The sequence below is a fragment of the Rattus norvegicus genome, chromosome 4 (assembly GCF_021556685.1).
Source record: "Rattus norvegicus strain SHRSP/BbbUtx chromosome 4, alternate assembly SHRSP_T2T, whole genome shotgun sequence".
Lineage (NCBI taxonomy): Eukaryota > Metazoa > Chordata > Mammalia > Rodentia > Muridae > Rattus > Rattus norvegicus.
Window position 1 is genome coordinate 73,292,696 of NC_141537.1, and position 24,887 is coordinate 73,317,582.

Sequence of the window (24,887 nt, forward strand, 5' to 3'; positions counted from 1 at the left end):
GTATGTTTTGGACCAGTAGCTTTTTCTGCTTTGCATTATCTTTGAAAGTTGAGTCAATGAAACAGGCAAGAGCATATGTCACCAGCTTGACAACACACCTAAAAGCTCTAGAACAAATAGAAGCAAATACACCCAGGAGGAGTAGAAGGCAGGAAATAATCAAACTCAGAGCTGAAATCAACCAAGTAGAAACAAAAAGGAACATAGAAAGAATGAACAGAACCAAAAGTTGGTTCTTTGAGAAAATCAACAAGATAGATAAACCCTTAGCCAGACTAACCAGAGGACACAGAGAGTGTGTCCAAATTAACACAATCAGAAATGAAAAGGGAGACATAACTACAGATTCAGAGGAAATTCAGAAAATCATCAGATCTTACTATAAAAGCCTATATTAAACAAAACTTGAAAATCTGCAGGAAATGGACAATTTCCTAGACAGATACCAGGTACCAAAGTTAAATCAGGAAAGTTGCTATTCTAAGGCTGTTTTGATGAGGAATTTAAAATGGTGGTAATTTATCAGGGAAGAAGTAGTTAGATTGAGTTGCACAGTCATAATCTCATTTGTTAACTAAGCTAAAATCATATCTTTGCTTTGGTATATAATTTATGTGTAAAAAAATGTTTAAATGTACAAGGTTTAGAGCCAGTCCTTCTATTGATGCCATTACAAACTCTGATTTGATTACACATGTGAGTTAAGGGCCAAATAATAAACTCATGGCTCCATATTTGTTAGAATACTTTCAAGATAATGGTTAATGAACAACAGTCCACATTACTTTATATAGATAAATGGTTTTCAAAAATGTCAGAAATCCACAAAATATGAGGTTTAAAGGTATTTATCTTTTGTTGATATTTATCTGCTCCTAACAGTTCCCCTTTGGCGAATTTAACAAAGAAACCAAACATCTCTACCTCCTGGTGAGGCAATACTTTGCGGCTAGGCAGCCAGTGGGCAGAAACTGCCTGTTTCATCTGCAGACTAATACTGTCCCAAAGGGACACCTTATGTAAAATAGTAGACTGATAATTTCGCCAAGCCAGAATTATCAGCCCTTCAAGATTTCTACATTTCAAGAGTATGTCAATTGATTTTGGGCCAGAAGACTGTAGACTTGCACTCACATGTTACTAACAGAGGACTATGCTAGTGGAGATTTGTATCTACAGCCTCTCAGTCTGGAAGCCATGTTAGGTTTCCTATGTGTATAGATATTTGGTCATTCTCAGATTTCTGACAGTGTTGAAGACTGATAATAGTCTCACAGCCAATCAGGCTGTTTAACTCTGAAAATATATATTTTATTAGTTATCAGATAGTATACAAACTAGCCAAGATATAACATAGATTTTAAGCCTTTTTTAAGCTGGAATGGATAACTAAATGTTCTGTTTAACTGATAAAGTGTTGGACTGGGCATTAGATATATTTTATGCTTTTAATTACAAAATTATAATAGTTGTGCTCAGCTTATATTTGAAAGAAAAAATTTTTAATTAGACAAAACGGGTGAAATGTGGGATGATGTCATTACACAAGTGTAGGCAAGTACAAGATAGAAGGAGGCCTATCATTGGACAAGAAGGAAGGGTGGGCAGGAGAAAAGTTTGAGGGAAGAGGAGAAACCTGGAATGGAAAAGACAGGAAACTGGAGGAGGCTGGAAGAGAAGTGGCGGAGAGAACAGTGGTGGACGTTGATGTTAAGATTCTACTCTGTGTATTTACAGATTGTCATGAATATTCTTAAGGGATGGATGTGTAAAGGGCTTTGTATGTTTAGGTGGGCAATTATATCTTATCAATTGGATCAGAAAAAAATAGTGTAGAAGGAAGGGAAAAAGGTACCAAACATTGACCTCTGGTTTCCACATGGATGGGCACATGTATGTACCTATTTATATACCTACATGAATATACCTCATGTACACACATGTTGTGCTTGTGAACACACATCACACAGAGGATAAAAATAGACAGTTTAGAAAAAGGTGACTCAAATGAAGTCCAAACATAGGGAAGGATGATAAATTCACCTTAATTCTGCAATTGTAAGTTAATGCTGCATGAGTTGGCATTTTCCTGTGATTAAACTGACTGACATGGGGAGAACAAGTGACTACTGCTGACAGTGTATGAGGCAGGTTAATTTGATAGTTGTGGGCAGATACAAATGAATATTCATTTTTTCTTTTAACATGAAGACCAGTCTTCAATTCTATAGTTCCAGCTGCCATGAATTTCTGACTTATAATATGAGTCAGTACATGGGAAAAAATTCACATTGATCTACATGTATATATAGACATATATGTGGATACTGTAGCCTCTTAATAGAGACAGAATATTGAAAAGCATGTAAATGCCTATATGTTACTGAAAATTATAATATATAATGATAACAACAATGTCACAGAACATTATGCCACTGAAAAATTATTAAAAATATTCTCTGTCAGGATTATTAGTGAGTATTGTTTATGGGAAAATAATCAAGATACGAAACCAAGCTTTTTAGTTTATTTACCTTTTCGAAAAAGGTAAGGCATAAGTCTCTATGAATATGTTAGTATTGTATGCATGTGAAAATTTATGTCTGTATGCAACCAGGAGCAGCATGCATCTTAGTATTTTTCTTGGAAAAGATTGAGTTGAAAAAAAAAGAACTATTTGTGAGTACAGAGAGGAGAGAGATCAAGCAAAAAAGAAAGTGGAAATGTAACATATCTGAAATCATTTATAATAAGAATAGGTTTATACATACTGTAAGACAATTAAATAAACAGAACTGGGAACAAGTAGACATTACAATTCTATATCTAACAAAAACTAACTAACTAGAAAAGAGTAGTGGATTCTTGGGACTTTTCACTCAGAGCTATTTTTGGATTAGTTGGAATGTAGCCTGTAAGTCATTCCAATAGATCTCAGATTGATAGATGATAACAGATAATGGATGATGGATAGATAGATAGATAGATGGATGGATGGATGACTAATGCAGGGGTGATCATGCCATGGCACTATATAGTGGTCAGAGCACAACTGTAGGAATTGGTTCTCTCCTTCAGCAATGTGATTCTCAGGGACAGAACTAAGTAAGACCTTCAGGCTTGAATAAGACCCTTATTCTCTGAGACATCTCTCAAAACCTTTCCTGATTTTTCAAAATTTTAATTAAAATATAGTAACAATGTTTCTCGTCCTACTCCTTCCTTTGTCAACCTTCTCCTTGGTCCAAATTTCATGGCCTTCTTTTATTTAACCATTGTCATATATATACATGTATATATGCATATATATATACATATATATGAGATCATATATATACATATATATGAGATTCTCTGTCCAGGATTATTACTAGTGAGGTATTATTTATGCAAAAATAATCAAAAAGATATATATGAATAAATATCTGATTTCTGGTTAAGACAGGTCGAATTCCCAGGGACACTAAAATGGAGGGCAGGCACATTCCCAGTCTACCAGGATATCAAGGTCTTATATAGCTATGACCCCCACAGACCCCTGTAAAGAGGTTTGAGACAGACTAGTCACATAGGGCATTGCCCCAAGCCCCTCCTCCACAAGTGAGGATGTGATCACAGGTTACATAGGTTCAAGACAGGTCAGTCACCAAGGACAACACCCCAACCCCCTCCTCCACAGGTGAGGACTTGGCCACAGGTCACAGAGGCTTAAGACAGATCAATCATAGAAACAGGACCACACCCCCAAATGTGTAGATGAGGTCTTCCCAAGCTCTCAGGCCAAACCTATCGGAAGTACCTGCTGTCAGACACTGACCTATCCAAAAACTGTATTTGAGAGTCGTATTCAGAATTAAAAAGTGTGCAAGAGTCACTTTGTTGTCTGAAAGCTACTGTCATAAGAGCTGTAACACCACCACTTGGGGAATAGATCTGCTCTCCCCAAATCGCCACCAGAAGCCCTCCTGCACCCCTTGCCAGCTAGTAGGTTTCCTGCTGGCTAAGCCTGGCCTAAAAAGGAGGCGGAACAATACCAGCCCAAGTTCTCCTCCTTTCTCCTGAACCTGTGCACCTAGCTGAACCAGAGACCTCCATGGAAAACCTCCAGCACTGAGGTACGTGTGTGTGTGTGTGTGTGTGTGTGTGTGTGTGTGTGTGTGTGTGTGTGTGTGTATTCAACATGTAAATTCAACACCCTGGGTCTATTCAGTGTTTCCTGCCTGTATATGTTTCTACAGATCAACAGGCAATAGCAAGGGTGCTAAGCAGACTTCTCCACCCAAGTCAGCTCTGTTACTCATACAAAGAGAGGATATGCGAATTTTGGTTAAGAACAGATGTTTCAAATAGAATTTGTTCATGTTGTTATGACTTTAAGTTATTATATTACTCAAATGTGGCAGATAAGTCAGAGGATATGGGTAGTTTCTAATATTCTCTGACTTACAATATTTTACTATTTTTTACCCGTATTTCTATATCTCTTCATCCTAGGGGAACAATTATTTCACTATTGTAAAATAATCTTTGTGTAGTCTCGTACTTTTTTTTGGCTTATAGACTTTTCTGGTATTCCAAATAAATCCCCAATCCTGTGATTCCAGCCAAAGCCTCACATGAAATGTCCTTTATAATACAACAGGCAAGAGAGGGCACTACTGTGGAGAGCTTCAGCCAAGACTCCTAACTTCACTACGGAACATCTATTCCCTTCTATGCAATATAATAAAATAAATATCATTTTGTGTTAAGAAACACTGGTTTCATTTCTCCCTGGCTCAAGGACTGGTCAGAAGTGAGGACTGAAACTCATTAGCTCTTTATAAACCAGAGAAAAAGAAAATCATTTAAACTGAGACAAAGCACAGATAAATGTTCACACACACACACACACACACACACAGAGAGAGAGAGAGAGAGAGAGAGAGAGAGAGAGAGAGAGGAGGTGGGGAGGTCTGACCACCTATCTCATCGACTCTACAAGTGCTCAGTGCTCATGTATACTTACATACATATACATATACCTACAAACATATGTACATACATATAGAGAGAGAGACATATAAACATTTGGTGAATGGGGCTGAACCTCAATGTCCTCTCTAGCTTTCTCATACCTTCTTAGATGTAAGTTCTTTAGAAAATTACCTCATAGATTAAAATCTTTATACAAAAGGAGAATAAGAGAAGAATGTTGATATTAAGTTCAAAGCAGTGTTTCATTCTATAAGCTCATTGTAAGTTCAAAGCAACAGTTTCATATGGCCTCATGTAGTTTGCTATTCCTGGTTGTCAACTTGACTATATCTGGACTGAACCACAATCTAGAATTGGAAGGCTCACCTGTGATCCAGATCTTAGGGCTGGGAGATACAAGTTTCTGACCTTGAATAGAGATCTTGAGGCATAGTGACTATGAATCCCAGGACAGTAAGGGAAAGAGATCTCTGAGTTCAAAGTCATCTGGGACAAAGCAAGTCCCAGATCCAGGCATGGTGGGTGGTAGACACCTTTAATCTAGGCCTTCTGCTGAAGACCGATATAAGGACATTGGAAGAAGGAAGACTATCTCTTCTCCACCTGCTTGCCTTGTGGGGACTGAACAACTGCTAGATCCTTGGACTTCCATTCACAGCTGCTGCTGACCATTGTTGGAGAGTTGGACTACAGTACTGTAAATAATCAACAAATTTCCTTACTATATAGAGACTACCCATACATTCTGTGACTCTAGAGAACCTTGACTAATATACCTCGCTTTATCACAGTGCACACCTGTGGCTTCATCCTTGGCTCAGACATAGAATGAATGTTTTCCTTGGTCACAAATTTGTCTGAAGCCTATTTCTGCTTTTAGTGTAATTGTGGAAGCTCATTGTAGTCCTTATCATGCAGCCTTTACATAATATTCTGAGAGAAGTAGGAACGTTCCACTTGTGATTCTAAGTTTATTATATCTTTTTGGCAAAACAACTAAAACCATCTCTTAAAACTTTCTTCCTAAAATTATTTAAATCAAATCAGGAATTCTATAAAATCAATAATTCGTCTAAACAATTAATTCATGAAAGTTCTTCATATTGATCTGCAGAAAATTTGCTTAATAGGGTGGGCTGATGCCCAAGAATCATTAGGCTATGTAATAGTGACAGGAAAGGCGTATTAGCAGCATGAAGCAATCCTGGGATGAAATTCTCTGAAGGCCCTGCAATTCAGAGTTTACCCATCATAGCCATGCAAAATGGTGGCCTTCTCCAGAAAGCCCACTTGCCTACCATTAGCCTTTTCTACATGGCTTCTTCCACTTTCCTACCTCCAAGAGTTCCTTTAAACCATCCTAGCCAACTCAGTGGTACAAAGGCCCAAGTGTGCTGTATATCCTTAGGGACTGATTCCAGAAACTGCCAGTCTGCAAATCCCTTCAAAAAAAGGCTATTGTCCTTCTGCATGTGTAATCCCAGATCTGCAAGACTCACAGTTCATTTGTTTAGTAATTTAATAAGCATTTTGAATGATCACTAAATCACAGCATGCCATTAGACAAGAGGCTTAAGGACTGTGTAGTGGCAGGCTCCTAAGGATATTTCCTTTTCATGAAACATTTTGCTTACTTGTTAAATTAAGAAGATAAATTTCCTTAGAATTAAGGTTTTTAAATTAAGAATTTAATGCTTATAATGAATGTCTTTCATACTCTTCTACAGAAATCTTACCCTTAGTAAAAAATATTTCAAACAAGAATATTCTAATTAAAGTCACTCTTTGATCTGAGAATTAAAACAATAAATACTAAGAAGAGGAAAGTATACAAAAAGCCAGTTAACAATGGACATTTCTATCTCGCTTCTTGAATCTATCGCACTATGAAAGAATAATCAGTTTTGTTCTTTTTTTGTACCAAGTACTTAATTTCATGAAGCACTAGAATTTCTCATGTTCTAAGACATACTAACAAAGTAATTGCTTGCTATGATGTTAAGGAGAAGCAAGATTTGCTCATTAGATAAGGAAGAAAATCTGCCACTTAATCACCAACTTTTATATGCAGATGAGGTGAAGAAAAAGAAAGGGAACATTTCAAATATAACGTTACAAATGTCATTTTCTCGAGTGTAAGAGATGGATAAGAGCTGGGGTTTCGTGGGATTTTAGGTGTGCTATCCTCTAAACCTACCAAGGCCATTATCATAGCATCTAGTAAAAGTTGTACTTAAAAATAGTAATTATAAAATGTTGTCCTCCTAATTTCTAAATTACTATTTTTAAAGTATAACAGAACAGTCTTATTTAATGAATAAATAAATAACTCAACAAACAAATCAGTCAGAAATCTAATGTGTGATCTCCAATCCACAACTGCTGTGTCCAAAATACTGGGCTCGGGCAACAGGGTAGATTTAAGACACTTGCTGCATGAATATTTCCAAAAATGAAAAGAGAATCCTTAATCCTTGATATGTTAAATGTTATAAGGGAAGAAAGAATAGAAAACACTACATCATGCTTTAATGCCTATTGCTGTTGTTGTAATGCCCTCTGAAATACAATCCACATACACAAAACAGCATACTTAAGCATATAATCCATGGTTTTAGTAAATTCCCAAAATTGGGCAAGAATCATAAAATTGACTTGCAAATGTTTTATCAACATGAGGATAACCTCAATAAGTCTCTGACTCCCCACCCCAAAGTATTAAGCATGAATGAATGTATTTCCTAGCTCTGTAAATTTGACAGTTTGGGGCATTTGATTTTAACGGAGTTGTAAGAGGTCACTTAGACCACTATATTCAAGATTCAAGTCTGCAACATACCAGTGCCTCATTCTCTTTTGTAATTGAACAATATTGCCATGGATGCTCATGTGAACATGCACTCTCATTTCTCTTGTGCTTGAATCTAGGAGTATACACAGGGTAAGTGGTAACTCTGAGGAAGGTACAAGTGGTTTCAAAACTTAGCCATTACTGTCAGCAGTGTATATGAGTTGTGATTTCTCCACAATCTACCAACTCTTGTTCTGTAGATTTTAGTGAGTATGGCATAATATCTCACTGCTGTTCAGATTTTTATGATGGTGAGCATCTTTGCATGGGCATGTGCATGTTGGGCATGTGCATATTTTTCATGAAAAATGTCTATTCAGATCCTTTGTCTACTTTTTAAAAATGGATCCCTTCTTGCATTCGTTATTCAACTGTAGGAGTTTGTCATATGTATGTGTGCATCTGGGACAGTTTGAATGAAATGGCCTCTTTAGTTCATATTTTGAATACTTAGTCCCCAGTTGGTAGAAATGCTTGGGAAGTATGCTCTTGTTGGAGGAGATATGTCACTGGAGTTAAGCTCCAAGGTTTCAAAAGCCTATGCCACTCCTAGTTAGCGCTTGTGCTTCCTCCCTTGACTGTGTTCGCTCTCGCTCTCTCTCTCTCTCTCTCTCTCTCTCTCTCTCTCCCTCCCTCCCTCCCTCCCTCCCTCCCCTCTCTCTCTCTCTCTCTCTCTCTCTCTCTCTCTCTCTCTCTCTCTCTCTCTCTGCCTAAAGCTCCTGATTTAAGGTGTGAGCTCTTAACTACCTAACATTGTTCCAGAGCTGTGCCTACCTACCTGCTAGAATATTCTCTGCCAAGATGGTCATGAACTCACCTTCTGAAACCCAATTAACTATTTCTTCTATAAACTCCCTGTATCACTATGTCTTTACAGCAATAGAAGAGTAACTAAGACAGTGTTTCACTCAGATACTAAGTTACCAAATAATTGTTCTTATATATGGGTTCTCTTTACACTTTCTTGATAGTAACCTCTGAAACATAATAGTTTTTAATATATTTTCCTTTTAAATATTTTTATTTAATTATTGAGAATTTTATATATGTGTGTACATTAAATTTATATCCTATTTCTTCTGTACTTATTACACATATGAACATATCTTTAGGCTGACCACTTGGGACTGTACAATCTATCAGGGAACTTGTCCCTGGAGTAAACTGATTCTTGATGCTCAGTGGCCATTAATTGCTTATTGGCTCATTATGTTTGGGGGGACACATGCTACAGTACACATGTAGAGGTCAGAGGACAACTCTGGGCAATCAGTTCTTTCATAACATCCTCCATTTTTTCCCTAAACAAACAAACAAACAAACAAAAAAACAAAAAACAAGAACCCTAATATATTTGTTCCCTAAAATATTAGCTTTGAATTTACTATAAAATGCTAAGAACATTTTTTATTAAGATACTAGTTCTTGGCCTATAGATTTACGTGGTTTAAGTTTTATTATATTAATATAATATTACAAAACTATGATACAGAATCATGATTTGGCGGCAGTTAAATTAAGTGTAAAATACTGTTTGGAACAGGTAAGTAGCCAAATAAAAACAATGACGATTATAGACGCCAGCAGTTACCTGTATGACATAACCATTCCACTGCAGTGACAGTCAGAAACACAAAGATACACAGAAGCAAGGAATACATACACATACACATATACACACAAAGAAGCAGACAGCGGGTATGAGGCAGGTATGCATGAGGAAAAGAGCTAAGTAACAGAGATTCTCTTTGACAGTTCACCACAAGCAACATGCAGTGCCAAGTTCTGATGCAAAGAACTCAGAGACTAAAACTTCAAAATGTGACTTAGCTGCACACATATGAGCTGAAAAAATGCTCTGCTACCTGTTCACCCTCCAGTGGATGCGGGTACCACCTGAGGGGGGCAGTTAGTTGTGAGGCAGCTACCAGGGCAGTTTCTCTAAGATATACCCAGACTGATCCCAGAGCTCCTCTACAACAAAGCCTGAAAGAAAGCTGCGCCTGGACAGAAGAAGCTTGGGTGTCTGGACAGGAAGACAGCCAGAATGTAGAAAGGCTACTAGGATCTAAAATAAGGTCTCATTGGCATGGAGACAGTTGTGGCAATGGCCCAAGGACACCACAGTGTCCAGTAGAGTGGGCCAGGATCAATATATACCAATAAAGAAAAAAATGCCCATGAATTTGATGGGAAATTGGCGTGGCAGTGGTCGTAGGTAGAAAAAGAAATGGAAGAAATGATATATTTTATTTTTTAATTGAAAGCATGCATAGGGCCTGCACAAGTTTAAGCCAGATAGGGTCCAAGCGCTGAGAGGGAGATGCAGACGTGAGCTTCCATACCTAGCCACAAAGCTATATCCCCATTGGTACCTGCTCACAAAGTAAAATTAAGCTTTTGCCAACAGAATTTCACTGCATATTTTAGCCACACTTAACCACATATCCAGCAGTAAATGGCGAACACAACACAAACTCCAGAGTACTTCTGTATATTCTTGTCTCATATTGCTTTGTTTTGTTTGGCCATTTCTATTCATCTACCTAAATATTTATTTTTAATTGTTGAATAAATGGAATCTACACAATACTGAGACAACTAGGTACTTATTTTTAAAACATTCATCAAAATTTCATGAGTTATAAAAAAGAAAATTCATTTTTAAAAAAAATTCTAAAAAGTTTCATAATTCAATGACCCTTTTGTGGGGGAAGTTTCTCTAATTGTTGATTGGCTAAACAAAGACAGAAGAAGCCAATCACTGGGCAAAAGAGAAGGCAGGACTTCCGGGCAGGACAGGAAGAGAAGGAAGGATGATATTGGAGTCAGACAAGATGGAGAACAGCAGAGGAGCTGCAGACATGTAGATTTCTCAGGTCACCAACTGTTTGTGGCCTCCGCAGCCAATGATGGAGGCCATGGAGAATAGGGCAAGACATTCTTCGCCCACCCTTTGAGTTATCTGATCAGTTTTAAAATAAAGTCTCCAGTGTTTTCCTTTCACGGGGCTACTGGGAGCTGGGTGAGACAGGGCTGTTGTTGGCAGTGGCAGGGCCAGCTGCAGGAGTGGCAGGTTGGTGGGGCACAAGCAGTAACAATGGAAGCAGACCCAGCAGCAGCATGATCTCAGAGAAAGGAGACCAGGAAAGGGAAGTATGCTCCAAAAAATTACACACAACAGATAATGTCCAACGGGGTAGGTGAGAATTTAGGATTCTCAGATGGATTCAGAAGCAGTAAAGCAGGTCTGAAAGGAAGGGAGAGGGGGTTTCTCAGCAAGAGGAGTCGCATGGTGACTTAAAGCATGGGAACCTTAAACAAAGAAAAGACAGGAAAGTGGCTCCAGCCACAGAGCCAAGTAAAAGCTGCCTGCTTCCTACAAGCAGGTAATCATAGGATAGAATTGTAAGTTTGGTTTAATTTTTCTTCTATCTTTAAGAATGGGAAATTCTCCCCACAGCTCAGAACTAATACAAGAGTTGGGGCCAGAGGTGCTGGGACCTCTGCTGTTGGCAGAAAGGCTACAGCCTATCAAGAAAACATACAGGGAGATTGTGTGAAAATAAAATATTCTAGGTAAAAAGGGGGGGTTCTTTCAGGATAACTATATTCTTCAAACACAGGTTCAACAGGAATTTTGGGTTAAAGCTCCTGACATGACAGATCACAAAGAGCTTCAAACAGGCTCATACAGTATTTGTTTAGCTTACTTCATTTGTTTTGAATTGTTTTAATTATCAAAATAGGGGTAATTTTGAGTTTTTAGGTTATTTTATTGCTCTGGGAGAGAGGTCAAACTAAGGTCTTTCTGGTTACTGGCTGAAGGATGTGCTAATTTGGGAGAAAGGGTTTATGTTTGTGTTTATAGAAAAGGCAATTCGGGTCTGGACCCCTTCCAGAGTTAAATGCATCAGATATGACAGAGGGACCCCCTGAAGAACCAGAAAATTTCAGGAGAACCAAACAGAAAAGGTAAAGATTCTTTGTGCCATCCTTCCCAGGAGTACTTAAACTAAATGTCATAAACATCAACTAAATCTTTAAAGAACAGACATAAAATAAATTAAATTTTCAAAATAGGATTTTTTTCTCTAAACTTCTCTAAAATGAAGTTAGGATGTATGTAATGGAAGCTTTGGGCATGGCATCGTTAGTTAATTATAAGATTTACACAATGCAAAACATTTTACACGGTCTGCCTTAGTTTAACATTACTGCTTCCAACCTAGATCTCTGTTCTCACAAGGCTTTACAACCACAGAAGTTATTGTACAAAAGCTACTGGGCATGAGGGATCTTTGGTGACAGGGACAGTGGCGTAGAGACATTATAAACTAGCTGAGAACCCAGGCTATGATCCTCTATCCCCCTTGCTCTATGTTAACCTACATTTCCAAGATCCCTCACATTAACATCAACCTCTTCCACACTGCCTTCATCTGCAAGAACAACGTAGAAATGTAGACTACAAACAAATTGAGCTGTTTACTGGATCAGAATCTTGTTTCAGATTGGTAAAGGTACTTGGTTCTTAAAGTGGTCAGACACCAGAAAGCCAAGAATTATACCATAAATACAAACATACATAGATGCATACATACTTTGATTTTTTTATAAACAAGTTTTCATTTTCTGGAGGAGTTTTCATTTTCTGAGCAGCTGGTTTATGTCAGACATGAAGCTATTGAAATCTTGTTCACTGTAGAAGGAATCCACTAAAGCAAGACACTCTGGCTAGCTCCCAGAATAAGGTGCAAACTAGGACCTTTACTGTTTCAGTTAGGTTCCAACGTATATGCCAGTACCATTATTCATTCGCAAAGACAATGAAATGTTAATTAATATTACCTTTTCTCCAAAGATGCCGAAAATGTGGATCCAAAGTCTGATTAAGAACCACAAGGCAGAATTTCAAGTCTCCTAAAGGAAAAGGAAAAGGTAAATCATACACCTAGAGGAACTGAGCCCCACCCATCATCAGGGTCTATATCGTAAGCTCCATGTACATAGTGCTAGACTGCAAGGGCAGTTACTCTCATATACCTCCCTTTGTAAAGACATCATGTCAGTGGGACTCACTTTGTTCAGAATATCTGTCTCTCACATCATTTCTCTGAGAAAAGTATCATGAAAGTAGTTTGTAGTAAAAGTAAACTTTTTTACATGATATGAATATGAATTCTCAACCTTAAAAAATTTCTACCACTGCTATGACGGACTCCCCTAGCATCTGGTGTTAGGCCACCCTATCATTTTTGGAACTTGGTGGTGTGACTCAGGGGAGAAGGGGTAATAAATATATCACATTAATTCCTACTCATTCGTGTTATTATTTTTTTTAGTACATCCCACCCTACTTTGAACTTTCTAATATAAAACTACATGTGCATTCTCAAAAACCCTACGAGAATGTTTATGACTCTTTCAAACAACACTCTACAAAGTCATGGTGAATGTTATTTTCTGAATTGTTTTGTAAGGGAAAACATGCCAAGTTCAAGAAGAAACAAGTTTCTGAAGCTGAGATGGGACTCAAAAATGAATCGCCTCTGAACTTCCCATGGTGAACTGTATATACTGCAACAAAAATGCAGTGCAGCTGTTAGGAATCTGTCAGCTTACTTCAAGCACTCCTCAGATATAGAAACCAAATGATTGCTTGGTGATAAAAGCCACGTAGTAAGCCTTTGCACTACTAGAAACAGAAAAGGATAAGGTAATGAAAGGCTGTCATCGTGCACAACAAATCTTATTACTAACTACATGCATGCACTGGGGATACAAAGAAAAGTAAGCTTACAGGCTATATGTGCAAGAAGATGCTGATAATACTAAGATTGCATTCAACAATATATGAAGAATGCCAGATACCAGATGCCATGAATTTGAAAGAAAGTTGTAGGGTATAGGAGGATTCAGAGAGAAGATGGGAAAGGAGAAAAAATGGAATTATACTATAATCTCAAAAAAAAGTTTAAAAGTTAAAAGTAAAAAACTGGAAAATATCTTAATGATGTAGGAAATTAACAATAATATTACAGATTTTAACAGTAACATTTACCATGTCATTGAAATTGAATTTGAGGTACTTAGGAAGGGCAGGAACTAAGAATGAGTTGAAATGTTCAGTGGTTAAGAGCACTTAACTGCTTTTGCAAAGAACTTTGCCAGCATCTACTAAGGTGGCTCATAACTACTGCAAATAATGACATCACTTTATTTTAACAATTTCCTTCAAAATTACATTTGTTTAGTTGCGTAGCTATTCATTCATGTATAATGTAGGGTATGGTATCTAGTCAGAGGTCAGAGGATAATTTGAGGGAGTCAGGATGCTTCTGGCATGTAGACTCCTAGGATTTAACTCAGACCACAGGATTTGACCACAAGTGCCCTTACACAGGAGCCATCCGCTGGCCCAATAACAGGGTTGATAATACTTATTACAACCTTTTATTTTAACTTCTGTTTTCCTCAATATTTTATATACATACTTAAAGTGCAACCAAATGTGGTGGCACGTATCTTTAATTCCAGCACTGAGCACACAGAGACAGGAGGATAAGGCAGAAGTCTGGTCTACAGAGTAAAAACCAGGCTTGCCAGAGGCACCTAGTGAGACAGACCTGTCAGAAAGTCAAAAACAAAGATAACAATTGTGGACCAGTACTGAAAGAGCTGTCCTCAATGGGGCTGGAGAGAAGGCTCAGCAAAGAGGAACATTTGCTACTCTTACAGAGGACCAGGGTCCATTTCCCAGAACCAATGTGGAAGTTCATTAACTCTGATGACCTCAGTGAACAAAATATACATACACATAAAATTTAAAAATGCAGATATATGAGAATGCAGACTTTAATTATAATTTTGTTGACAGGTACCAAAGAAGCTGCAAGGTAAATCAACCACTTAGGTGATAGCATCAAACTGTTGAGGCTTACACCAAACAATCAAATTATACTGACAGATGAAGACAAACATAGTCAGAGGAGAAGGGAGGGAGGGACAGGGGCAGTAAAAGTATATTTTATTTGCCTGATGTATTTGTCATCTCTGTTTGCTAACAGGCCTAGCCCTAGAAGCTTCTGTCCTCCATACAACCTTATCTAAGTCTAGAATGTTTTCAACCTCAGACATTCTGCTGAATAAGCTCACCCTTCCTAGCTCTTTTCTCGATTCTGGCTGGGCTGATCAGCTCAGCTGTTCTCCAAGCTCCTCTCCAAGCTGATTTATTCAGATTGGCTTCCTTCAGATTCTGACTGAATTGTTCTTCTTGGCCTCACACTAACTTTGGCAATATGTTGTAACCTGGCTCCTTCTCATTCTCTAGCTTACTCTGTCTCCACCTGTGTCAGCCTTGTTCTCTCTCTCTCTCTCTCTCTCTCTCTCTCTCTCTCTCTCTCTCTCTCTCTCTCCCATCTGTCTCTTTATAACTGTGCCAGTAAGACTGCCCTCTTTCCCCCACCTAACAGTGCTGCTTCCTTAAGTAGTGGGTAGAAGTAGCTTAATTGTTCTTAAGACCTGTTGTCTGAGAAAATTAAATTACATGTAGATGAAGCATAACTATGAAAAAGCTCTGAACTACTATTCTATACAAAAGTCTATTAAATAATTGAATTACTAATAGACTATGAAGAATTGACAGATCAAATAAAAGAAAAATAACAAAGAGCAGTATAAACACTTCTGGAAATATCATACCTGCCCTCCCCCAAGAGTGAAGTGATGGTGTGCTCCTCTTACATAATAAAAATAGTTACCCTTCCATTCCTAAAGTGCCTTGGTATTGATAATAATGATAGTCACTCTATGCTCTCTCACCTCCAGCAGCCACCCGAATGCAAAGTCCTCAGCAAAAGTAATTTTAAAAAGATGTTTATATCCCAACATCTGAAACAACCATTGCCAAAGCCAAGAGTGGCCATGTATTATAAAGTCCAATAGCTAACAATTCCGTTTCATCTTGCCCAAGACATCTCAGTCTCAGAGCAGAGTAGATAACAGGTTGATCCTACTTTGTCATTCATACTATCCCCTACAGTCCTGTACATGAGTCACCAAGAAGTCTCTTGTTCCATCTATTTAAAATGCTAATAACTACCACATATTTGCCTGCACTCTGAACCTGCCTTGTTCTTCCTAATAAATTCATCCACAAAATATTCACTCACTGTTTTTATAAAGGTTGCCTATGCCAGAACACAGGCTGCTGAACCATTACCTAGAACAAGGATATATAAGCATTAAGCACTCAATATCTGATGAGTAGCGCTTCCCACATAGACTTTACACCCACATTAATAAATTAGTTCCACATACTTTCTTTAATAAGTAATGACTCTGTCCAATTTGTCCATATTCTGTCCTTTGGCTGCTTCCCTAATATAATTCCTTAAAGAATAAAAGTTCTTCCTTCTAAAAGCAATAGTTTTGTCTACATCCTGCAGTCCTGAGCAGCCCAATTAAATGAATAGTGCATAAAATATTTCTAGAGGATACCAGGAAAGAGCGATGAGCACTCATCCTGCTTTCACACAGCTAAGTGGTGCTCCCCTCACTACATCTCACAACTATCTAACAGAGCCAGAGATAAGGCACAGAAGACCAGCTATTCAGTAAGAGCTAGGAGATATTTCCATTGAGAACACATTGACTTTTTAAGCTAAATATATGTTTATCTTTAACACCTACTTAAGAAATCCAGGAATCCATATAACATGCATTCGGTCCCATAAATCTGGCCATATAGCTGGTTATTATCACTCAGTGTTCAGGTTGAAAGTGTAAACAGATCTGAAAAGGTTTAAATCAATTTCCATTTGAAAGCATTATCTCCCATGATGCAACAGAAATTACCCTGACCGTGTTTAGCTACTGTAAACTGAATGCCACTACAGACGAAACAAATGAATACATTTTCCCAAGAATCCATATAGGCTATGAATGTATGTAACATGTTATGACTAGTAAGATTCTGCTGTGTAGGAAGCAGGATGAAGAGGGCATAAGCTGGCAAAGTACCGAATCTTCTTGTATGAAAGTAGAAGGCTTCCCACCCCAACCCCTGTGGCTGCTTTCTTCTCCCTTCCAAGTGGGACTGAGGTGTCCTCACTTGGGCCCTTCAGCTTGTTGGCCTTTTTGAGTTCTGTGGACTGTATCTTGGGTATTCTGTACTTTTTTTTTTTTTGGCTAATATCCACTTATTAGTGAGAACATACCATGCATGTCCTTTTGGGTCTGAGGGGAGGGAGGGAGGGACAGGTGACAGAAAGGATATGGGGTGAGCAAAGAGGAAAACATGATCTGGTATTGGGTAGGGGAAATGGACAGAAGCCCTGAGGGCCAGCAGAAAGAATGGAAACAGGCGAGCTCAGAAGGAAGGAGGTTGGGATGACGCTCTAGAATATACCAGAGACCTGGGAGGTGAGAGACCCCCAGGACTCAAAGAGGGAGACCCTAGATGAAATGCCCTACAATGGGGAGAAGGAACTTACTGAACCCATCTCCAGCAGAAAGACAGAGCACAAGTGAGGATGGGGTTTGCTATGTCACAGACTCATAATTCTTCCTATCTGAAAGAAATGCATGGATGGAAATGAAGAAGAGCCTGAGGAAAAGCAGGTCCAGCGACAGGCTCAAAATGGGATCCCACACAAGGGGAGGCCCCAAGACCTGACACCATTACTGAGGCTACAAGGCATTCACAAAACAGGACCTATCATGACTGCCCTCCAAAAGACCCAACAAGCAGCTGAAAATCAGATGCAGATATGTACACCCAACCAATGAACAGGAGCTGCTGATCCCTCTGATTGCATAAGGGAAAAGCTAGAGGAAGCTGAGGAGGAGAGCAACCCTGTAGGAGGACCAGCATTCTCAATTAACCTGGACCCCCAAGATCTCTCAGACACTGGATCACCAACCAGGCAGCATATACCAGCTGAAATGAGGCCTTCAACACATATACAGCAGAGGACTCCTGGGTCTGGGTTCAGTCAGAGAAGATGCACCTAACCCTCAAGAGACTGGAGGCCCCAGGATGTTTAGAGGTCTGGTGGCGTGGGTGGAGTGTGGACATTCTTATGGAGACTGGGGGTAGGGAGGTGGAGAGGAGGTATGGAATGTGGAACTGTCAGGAGGGGAGACTGAACCAGGAGAGAAATAAAATCTGGAATGAATGGATAGATAGATAGATAGATAGATAGATAGATAGATAGATAGATAGATAGATAGACAGACAGACAGACAGACAGACAGTAAGTAGAAGGCTACCTAAGGAATACTTTCTTTTTTACTTTTGAAGTGACTAGTAAATTCTTGTTTCCAGTAAATATTTTCACTGTATAACTGAAATGAATGAGGCTTAACTCTTCATGTAAGCATACTGGCATCTCTTGAAGTGCTGATAGAATTCAAAACTCCATCAATGGTCCCTTGCCTCAATAACCTCAACCGTAATAAACCATGTTTCCTGTCACTCAAGAAAATCAATCATTCTCCAGCAAACTGTGGACAAAATGCCATAACCCTAAGGGCTCATCATAAAGTCCTAAGAAATTATGGCCCATCACATCAGTTTTGATGTGTTGACAGCTGGGTCCAAAATATTCTTCATACTTGAAAAATCAGTTCTGAAGATTTCCTAAAGACAAAAGTTATATGAATTTAGAATGTGCTTATTAACCAAGCACAGAGATAGCCACTCCTATATCCCAACCATTTCTAGCCCAACACACACACACACACACACACACACACACACACACTCCCATTCACGAACAGTAGAAAAAAGATAGGCAAACCAGACTCATGAATCAGAAGACAATTCTTTTTCTAGGCATTCTATTTGGTGTTGTTAAGCTTTAGTGAGGACAATTTAGCAGATAGATACCCTCCAAAGCTTCTAGGGTTACACAACACCACGGAAAATAAGTACTTATTTAATAGAGAATGTGTCTTTCATTTAAAGTGTTTCTTAAAAATCATTTTACTCGAAAGTCATTTCAACATTTATAATTAAAATATGATCAAACGAAGTGAAGTTGGAAATACTTACAACAATTGAGACATTCAGTTTGAGAGAAAAGGGAAAAGAAACAATGAGTAGTTATAGTGTCACAGTATTTCCAACAGTCCTTTAATTGGCATCAATTACATTCCATACTGCTATGAGCTCAAAGCACTTCTAGATAAAATCATAGTGTTTCATGACCAATTTCTCTAAACAAGAATTTGTGCAGGCAAAAATTCAGGAGTCTGAATGGTGGGTGAATTCTGATTACCTAGTTCATGTATAAAGAATCACATGCATAATGCTGGAAGACCAGAACTAAAGTGTATTTTATTAATGTCACAGTCACAATAGGTTTCTGAGTTAACCTGTGGCTGGAAGAATATGAGCAAGGTGCCAGCATCTGGAATCTGGTGTCTCAGACTCCCTGCTACTCTCTTCTCCCCTGGTGAGAGGTAGAAAAGTGAGAGATAATCACCATTGTATTACATGGCCAAATGGGGCAAATCCACTCTAGGAGGCCATTCTATAGTGACATCGGTACCCATGAGAACACAAACATTTCCTCAAATGCTCACCTCTCAATGCTACTACCCAAGGATCCAGTTACCAAATGAATATTCACAAATATAATTAGACCAAAGTGTATATATTTAAACATACTTGAAACTGAAGATATTTTAAAAGTATGAAAGTTTGCATAAAGAAAGACTGGCTTTAAAAGTATCTTATAAGCAAAGAAACAAAAGCAGAAAATTACAACGAAAATCACCAGCATCATTAGAGTTAGCATTCATTCAAATGTAAGTGCACGTGCTCATTTCTCATTCCTAGCGCCCAGTGGGCTGCCTGGCCCACAGTAGCTGCTCAGTAATACAGACCTAAAGCTGAGCTGAGCACTGAATGCAACGTCCCCTGTGACAGGCCATGTCAGGTATTAGGCTTCCAGACTACTCCAGCTCCACTCCAGCAGCTGCCTACCATTTGATGGACACTAGGCACCTTTACCTCATGTGCTCATTCCCAGTTTCTCTTCTGTCTTGAATAAACTTCAGAACACTTCACTGAATGTGCATATGGGGCTGGCCAGGTGCCACCTTAAATCCCAATACTTGGTTTAGAGCTAAACAGATTGCTAAATTCAAGACTAGCCTGGTCTATAAAGTAAATTCCATGACAGCTTGGGATACACAAACAAACAAAGAAAAAAATCTCTGTGTTGAAAATAAACAAACAAAAAAGAACACGGGGTCTGCAATCACTTAGGTCTCAGCCGTGTCTCTCATTAGCTATATGCCTTTCGGATACTTGGGGATTATTTTTAACATCTCTGACCTTATAATACTCTGGACCATCATAATGGAGAGCTAACTGAATGCATAAAGAGCTCTGGCAACACTGAGGAAGCAAACCCTCTCCAGATGTAGTTTTCTCCCCAGCACAGTCCTAGTTAGGTTCCAAACCTGAGGACAATAACTTACAAGCTCCCCTTGCATTAGATCCTCATCTGTGTTAATGAGTTACTTCTCCCTCAACATTTTATAACCTTTAGACATAATAAAGTGTAAGATGGTAATTCCTGTTGTCTTCAAAAAGCAGCCTAGGACCTGGGAAAAGGTGAACTGTTTCTAACATGAATGTGAAATGCCCCTTTCTCATGGTGCTGTTAACTGTCCTGCTAAAACACTAACTAAAACTAAAAATGTGCATGTGCAACAAACAAAACTGTCTTTTTTTAAATTCTTTTTTTCTTTTTATTAACTTGAGTATTTCTTATTTACATTTCGAATGTTATTCACTTTCCCTTTTCCAGGCAAAAATCCCCCTAATCCCTCCCCCTCACCTTCTTTGTGGGTGTTCCCCACCCCACACTGCCCCCATAGCCGCCCTCCCCCCAACAATCACTTTCACTGGGGGTTCAATCTTAGCAGGACTAAGGGCTTGCCCTTCCACTGGTGATCTTACTAGGATATTCATTGCTACCTATGAGGTCAGAGTCCAGGGTCAGTCCATGTATAATCTTTAGGTAGTGGCTTAGTCCCTGGAAGCTCTAGTTGCTTGGCATTGTTGTTCATAAGGGATCTCGAGCCCCTTCAAGCTCTTCCAGTTCTTTCTCGGATTCCTTCAACGGGGGTCCTATTCTCAGTTCAGTGGTTTGCTGCTGGCATTCGCCTCTGTATTTGCTGTATTCTGGCTGTGTCTCTCAGGAGCAATCTACATCCGGCTCCTGTCCGCCTGCACTTCTTTGCTTCATCCATCTTGTCTAATGGGTGGCTGTATATGTATGGGCCACATGTAGGGCAGGCTCTGAATGGGTGTTCCTTCAGTCTCTGTTTTAATCTTTGCCTCTCTATTCCCTGCCAAGGGTATTCCTGTTCCCCCTTTTAAAGAAGGAGTGAAGCATTCACATTTTGATCATCTGTCTTGGGTTTCATGTGTTCTATGCATCAAAGGTAATTCAAGCATTTGGGCTAATACCACTTATCAATGAGTGCATACCATGTGTGTTTTTCTGTGATACGGTTACCTCACTCAGGATGATATTTTCCAGTTCCAACCATTTGCCTATGAATTTCATAAAGGCATTGTTTTTGATAGCTGAGTAATATTCCATTGTGTAGATGAACCACATTTTCTGTATCCATTCCTCTGTTGAATGGCATCTGGGTTCTTTCCACTTTCTGGCTATTATAAATAAGGCTGCTATGATCATAGTGGAGCACGTGTCTTTTTTATGTGTTGGGGCACCTTGTGGGTATATGCCCAAGAGAGGTATAGCTGGATCCTCAGGCAGTTCAATTTCCAATTTTCTGAGGAACTTCCAGACTGATTTCCAGAATGGTTTTACCAGTCTGCAATCCCACCAACAATGGAGGAGTGTTCCTCTTTCTCCACATCCTCGCCAGCATTTGTTGTCACCTAAGTTTTTGATCTTAGCCATTCTCACTGGTGTGAGGTGAAATCTCAGGGTTGTTTTGATTTGCATTTCCCTTATGACTAAAGATGTTGAACATTTCATTAGGTGTTTCTCAGCCATTCGGCATTCGTCACCTGTAAATTCTTTGTTTAGTTCTGAACCCCATTTTTGAATAGGGTTATTTGACTCCCTGCGGTCTACCTTCTTGAGGTCTTTGTATGTTTTGGATATAAGCCCTCTATCTGTTGTAGGATTGGTAAAGATCTTTTCCCAATCTGTTGGTTGCTGTCTTGTCCTAACCACAGTGTCCTTTGCCTTATAGAAGCTTTGCAGTTTTAAGAGATCCCATTTGTTGATTCTTGATCTTAGAGCTTAAGCCATTGGTGTTTTGTTCAGGAAATTTTTTCCAGTGCCCATGTGTTCCAGATGCTTCCCTAGTTTTTCTTCTATTAGTTTGAGTGTATCTGGTTTGATGTGGAGGTCCTTGATCCACTTGGACTTAAGCTTTGTACAGGGTGATAAGCATGGATCGATCTGCATTCTTCTACATGTTGACCTCCAGTTGAACCAGCACCATTTGCTGAAAATGCTATCTTTTTTCCATCGGATGGTTTTGGCTCCTTTGTCAAAAATCAGGTGCCCATAGGTGTGTGGGTTCATTTCTGGGTCTTCAATTCTGTTCCATTGGTCTATCTGTCTGTCTCTGTACCAATACCATGCAGTTTTTATCACTATTGCTCTGTAATATTGCTTGAGTTCAGGGATAGTGATTCCCCCTGAAGTCCTTTTATTGTTGAGAATAGTTTTAGCTATCTTGGGTTTTTTGTTATTCCAGATGAATTTGCAAATTGTTCTGTCTAACTCTTTGAAGAATTGGATTGGTATTTTGATGGGGATTGCACTGAATCTGTAGATCGCTTTTGGTAAAATGGCCATTTTTATTATATTAATCCTGCCAATCCATAAGCATGGGAGATCTTTCCATCTTCTGAGGTCTTCTTCAATTTCTTTCTTCAGGGTCTTGAAGTTCTTATTGTACAGATCTTTTACTTGCTTAGTTAAAGTCACACCAAGGTACTTTAAATTATTTGGGTTTATTATAAAGGGTGTCATTCCCCTAATTTCTTTCTCGGCTTGTTTCTCTTTTGTGTAGAGGAAGGCTACTGATTTATTTGAGTTAATTTTATACCCAGCCAGTTTGCTGAAGTTGTTTATCAGCTTTAGTAGTTCTCTGGTGGAACTTTTGGGATCACTTAAATATACTATCATATCATCTGCAAATAGTGATATTGTGACTTCTTCTTTTCCGATCTATATCCCCTTGACCTCCTTTTGTTGTCTGATTGCTCTGGCTAGAACTTCAAGAACTATACTGAATAAGTAGGGCGAGAGTGGGCAGCCTTGTCTAGTCCCTGATTTTAGTGGGATTGCTTCAAGTTTCTCTCCATTTAATTTAATGTTAGCAACTGGTTTGGTGTATATGGCTTTTACTATGTTTAGGTATGGGCCTTGAATTCCTATTCTTTCCAGGACTTTTATCATGAAGGGGTGTTGAATTTTGTCAAATGCTTTTTCAGCATCTAATGAAATTATCATGTGGTTTTGTTCTTTCAGTTTGTTCATATAATGGCTCACGTTGATGGTTTTCCATATATTAAACCTTCCCTGCATGCCTGGAATGAAGCCTACGTGATCATGGTGGATGATTGTTTTGATGTGCTCTTGGATTCGGTTAGCCAGAATTTTATTGAGTATTTTTCCGTCAATATTCATAAGAGAAATTGGTCTGAAGTTCTCTTTCTTTGTTGGGTCTTTGTGTGGTTTAGGTATAAGAGTAATTGTGGCTTCATAGAAGGAGTTCGGTAGCGCTCCATCTGTTTCAATTTTGTGGAATAGTTTGGATAGTATTGGTATGAGGTCTTCAATGAAGGTCTGATAGAATTCTGCACTAAACCCGTCTGGACCTGGGCTCTTTTTGGTTGGGAGACCTTTAATGACTGCTTCTATTTCCTTAAGAGTTATGGGGTTGTTTAACTGGTTTATCTGTTCCTGATTTAACTTCGGTACCTGTATCTGTCTAGGAAATTGTCCATTTCCTGCAGATTTTCAAGTTTTGTTGAATATAGGCTTTTATAGTAAGATCTGATGATTTTTTGAATTTCCTCTGAATCTGTAGTTATGTTTCCCTTTTCATTTCTGATTTTGTTGATTTGGAAAAACTCTCTGTGTCCTCTGGTTAGTCTGGCTAAGGGTTTATCTATCTTGTTGACTTTCTCAAAGAACCAACTTTTGGTTCTGTTGATTCTTTCTATGGTCCTTTTTCTTTCTACCTGGCCGATTTCAGCTCTGAGTTTGATTATTCCCTGCCTTCTACTCCTCCTGGGTGTATTTGCTTCTTTTTGTTCTAGAGCTTTTAGGTGTGCTGTCAAGCTGCTGACATATGCTCTCTCCTGTTTATTTCTGCAGGCACTCAGGGCTATGAGTTTTCCTCTTAGCACAGCTTTCACTGTGTCTCATAAGTTTGGGTAGGTTTTACCTTCATTTTCATTAAATTCTAAAAATTCTTTAATTTCTTTCTTTATTTCTTCCTTGACCAGGTTATCATTGAGTAGAGCATTGTTCAACTTCCACGTATATGTGGGCATTCTTCCCTTATTGTTATTGAAGACCAGTTTTAGGCCTTGGTGGTCTGATAGCACGCATGGGATTATTTCTATCTTTCTGTACCTGTTGAGGCCCGTTTTTTGACCAAGTATATGGTCAATTTTGGAGAAAGTACCATAAGGAGCTGAGAAGAAGGTATATCCTTTTGCTTTAGAATAGAATGTTTTACAAAAATCTGTTAAGTCCATTTGGTTCATGACTTTTCTTAATCTGTTTACGTCTCTGTTTAATTTCTGTTTCCATGATCTGTCCATTGATGAGAGTGGAGTGTTGAAATCTCCTACGATTATTGTGTGAGGTGTAATGAGCTTTTAGCTTTAGTAAGGTTTCTTTTACGTATGTAGGTGCCCTTGCATTTGGGGCATAGATATTTAGGATTGAGAGTTCATCTTGGTGGATTTTTCCTTTGATGAATATGAAGTGTCCTTCCTTATCTTTTTTGATGACTTTTAGTTGAAAATTGA

At 38.7% G+C, this 24,887-nt stretch overlaps 1 protein-coding gene across 2 annotated transcripts in view; it reads right to left on the reverse strand.

Annotated features, from left to right (window-relative positions):
* The window catches only part of Tpk1 (thiamin pyrophosphokinase 1), a 378,286-nt gene that overhangs the window by 308,729 nt on the left and 44,670 nt on the right, over window positions 1–24,887 (reverse strand). For both annotated transcript variants that reach the window (NM_001134994.1, XM_087659205.1), the window contains 1 exon segment: window positions 12,680–12,751. In NM_001134994.1, coding sequence (NP_001128466.1) covers window positions 12,680–12,751 — 72 coding nt within the window.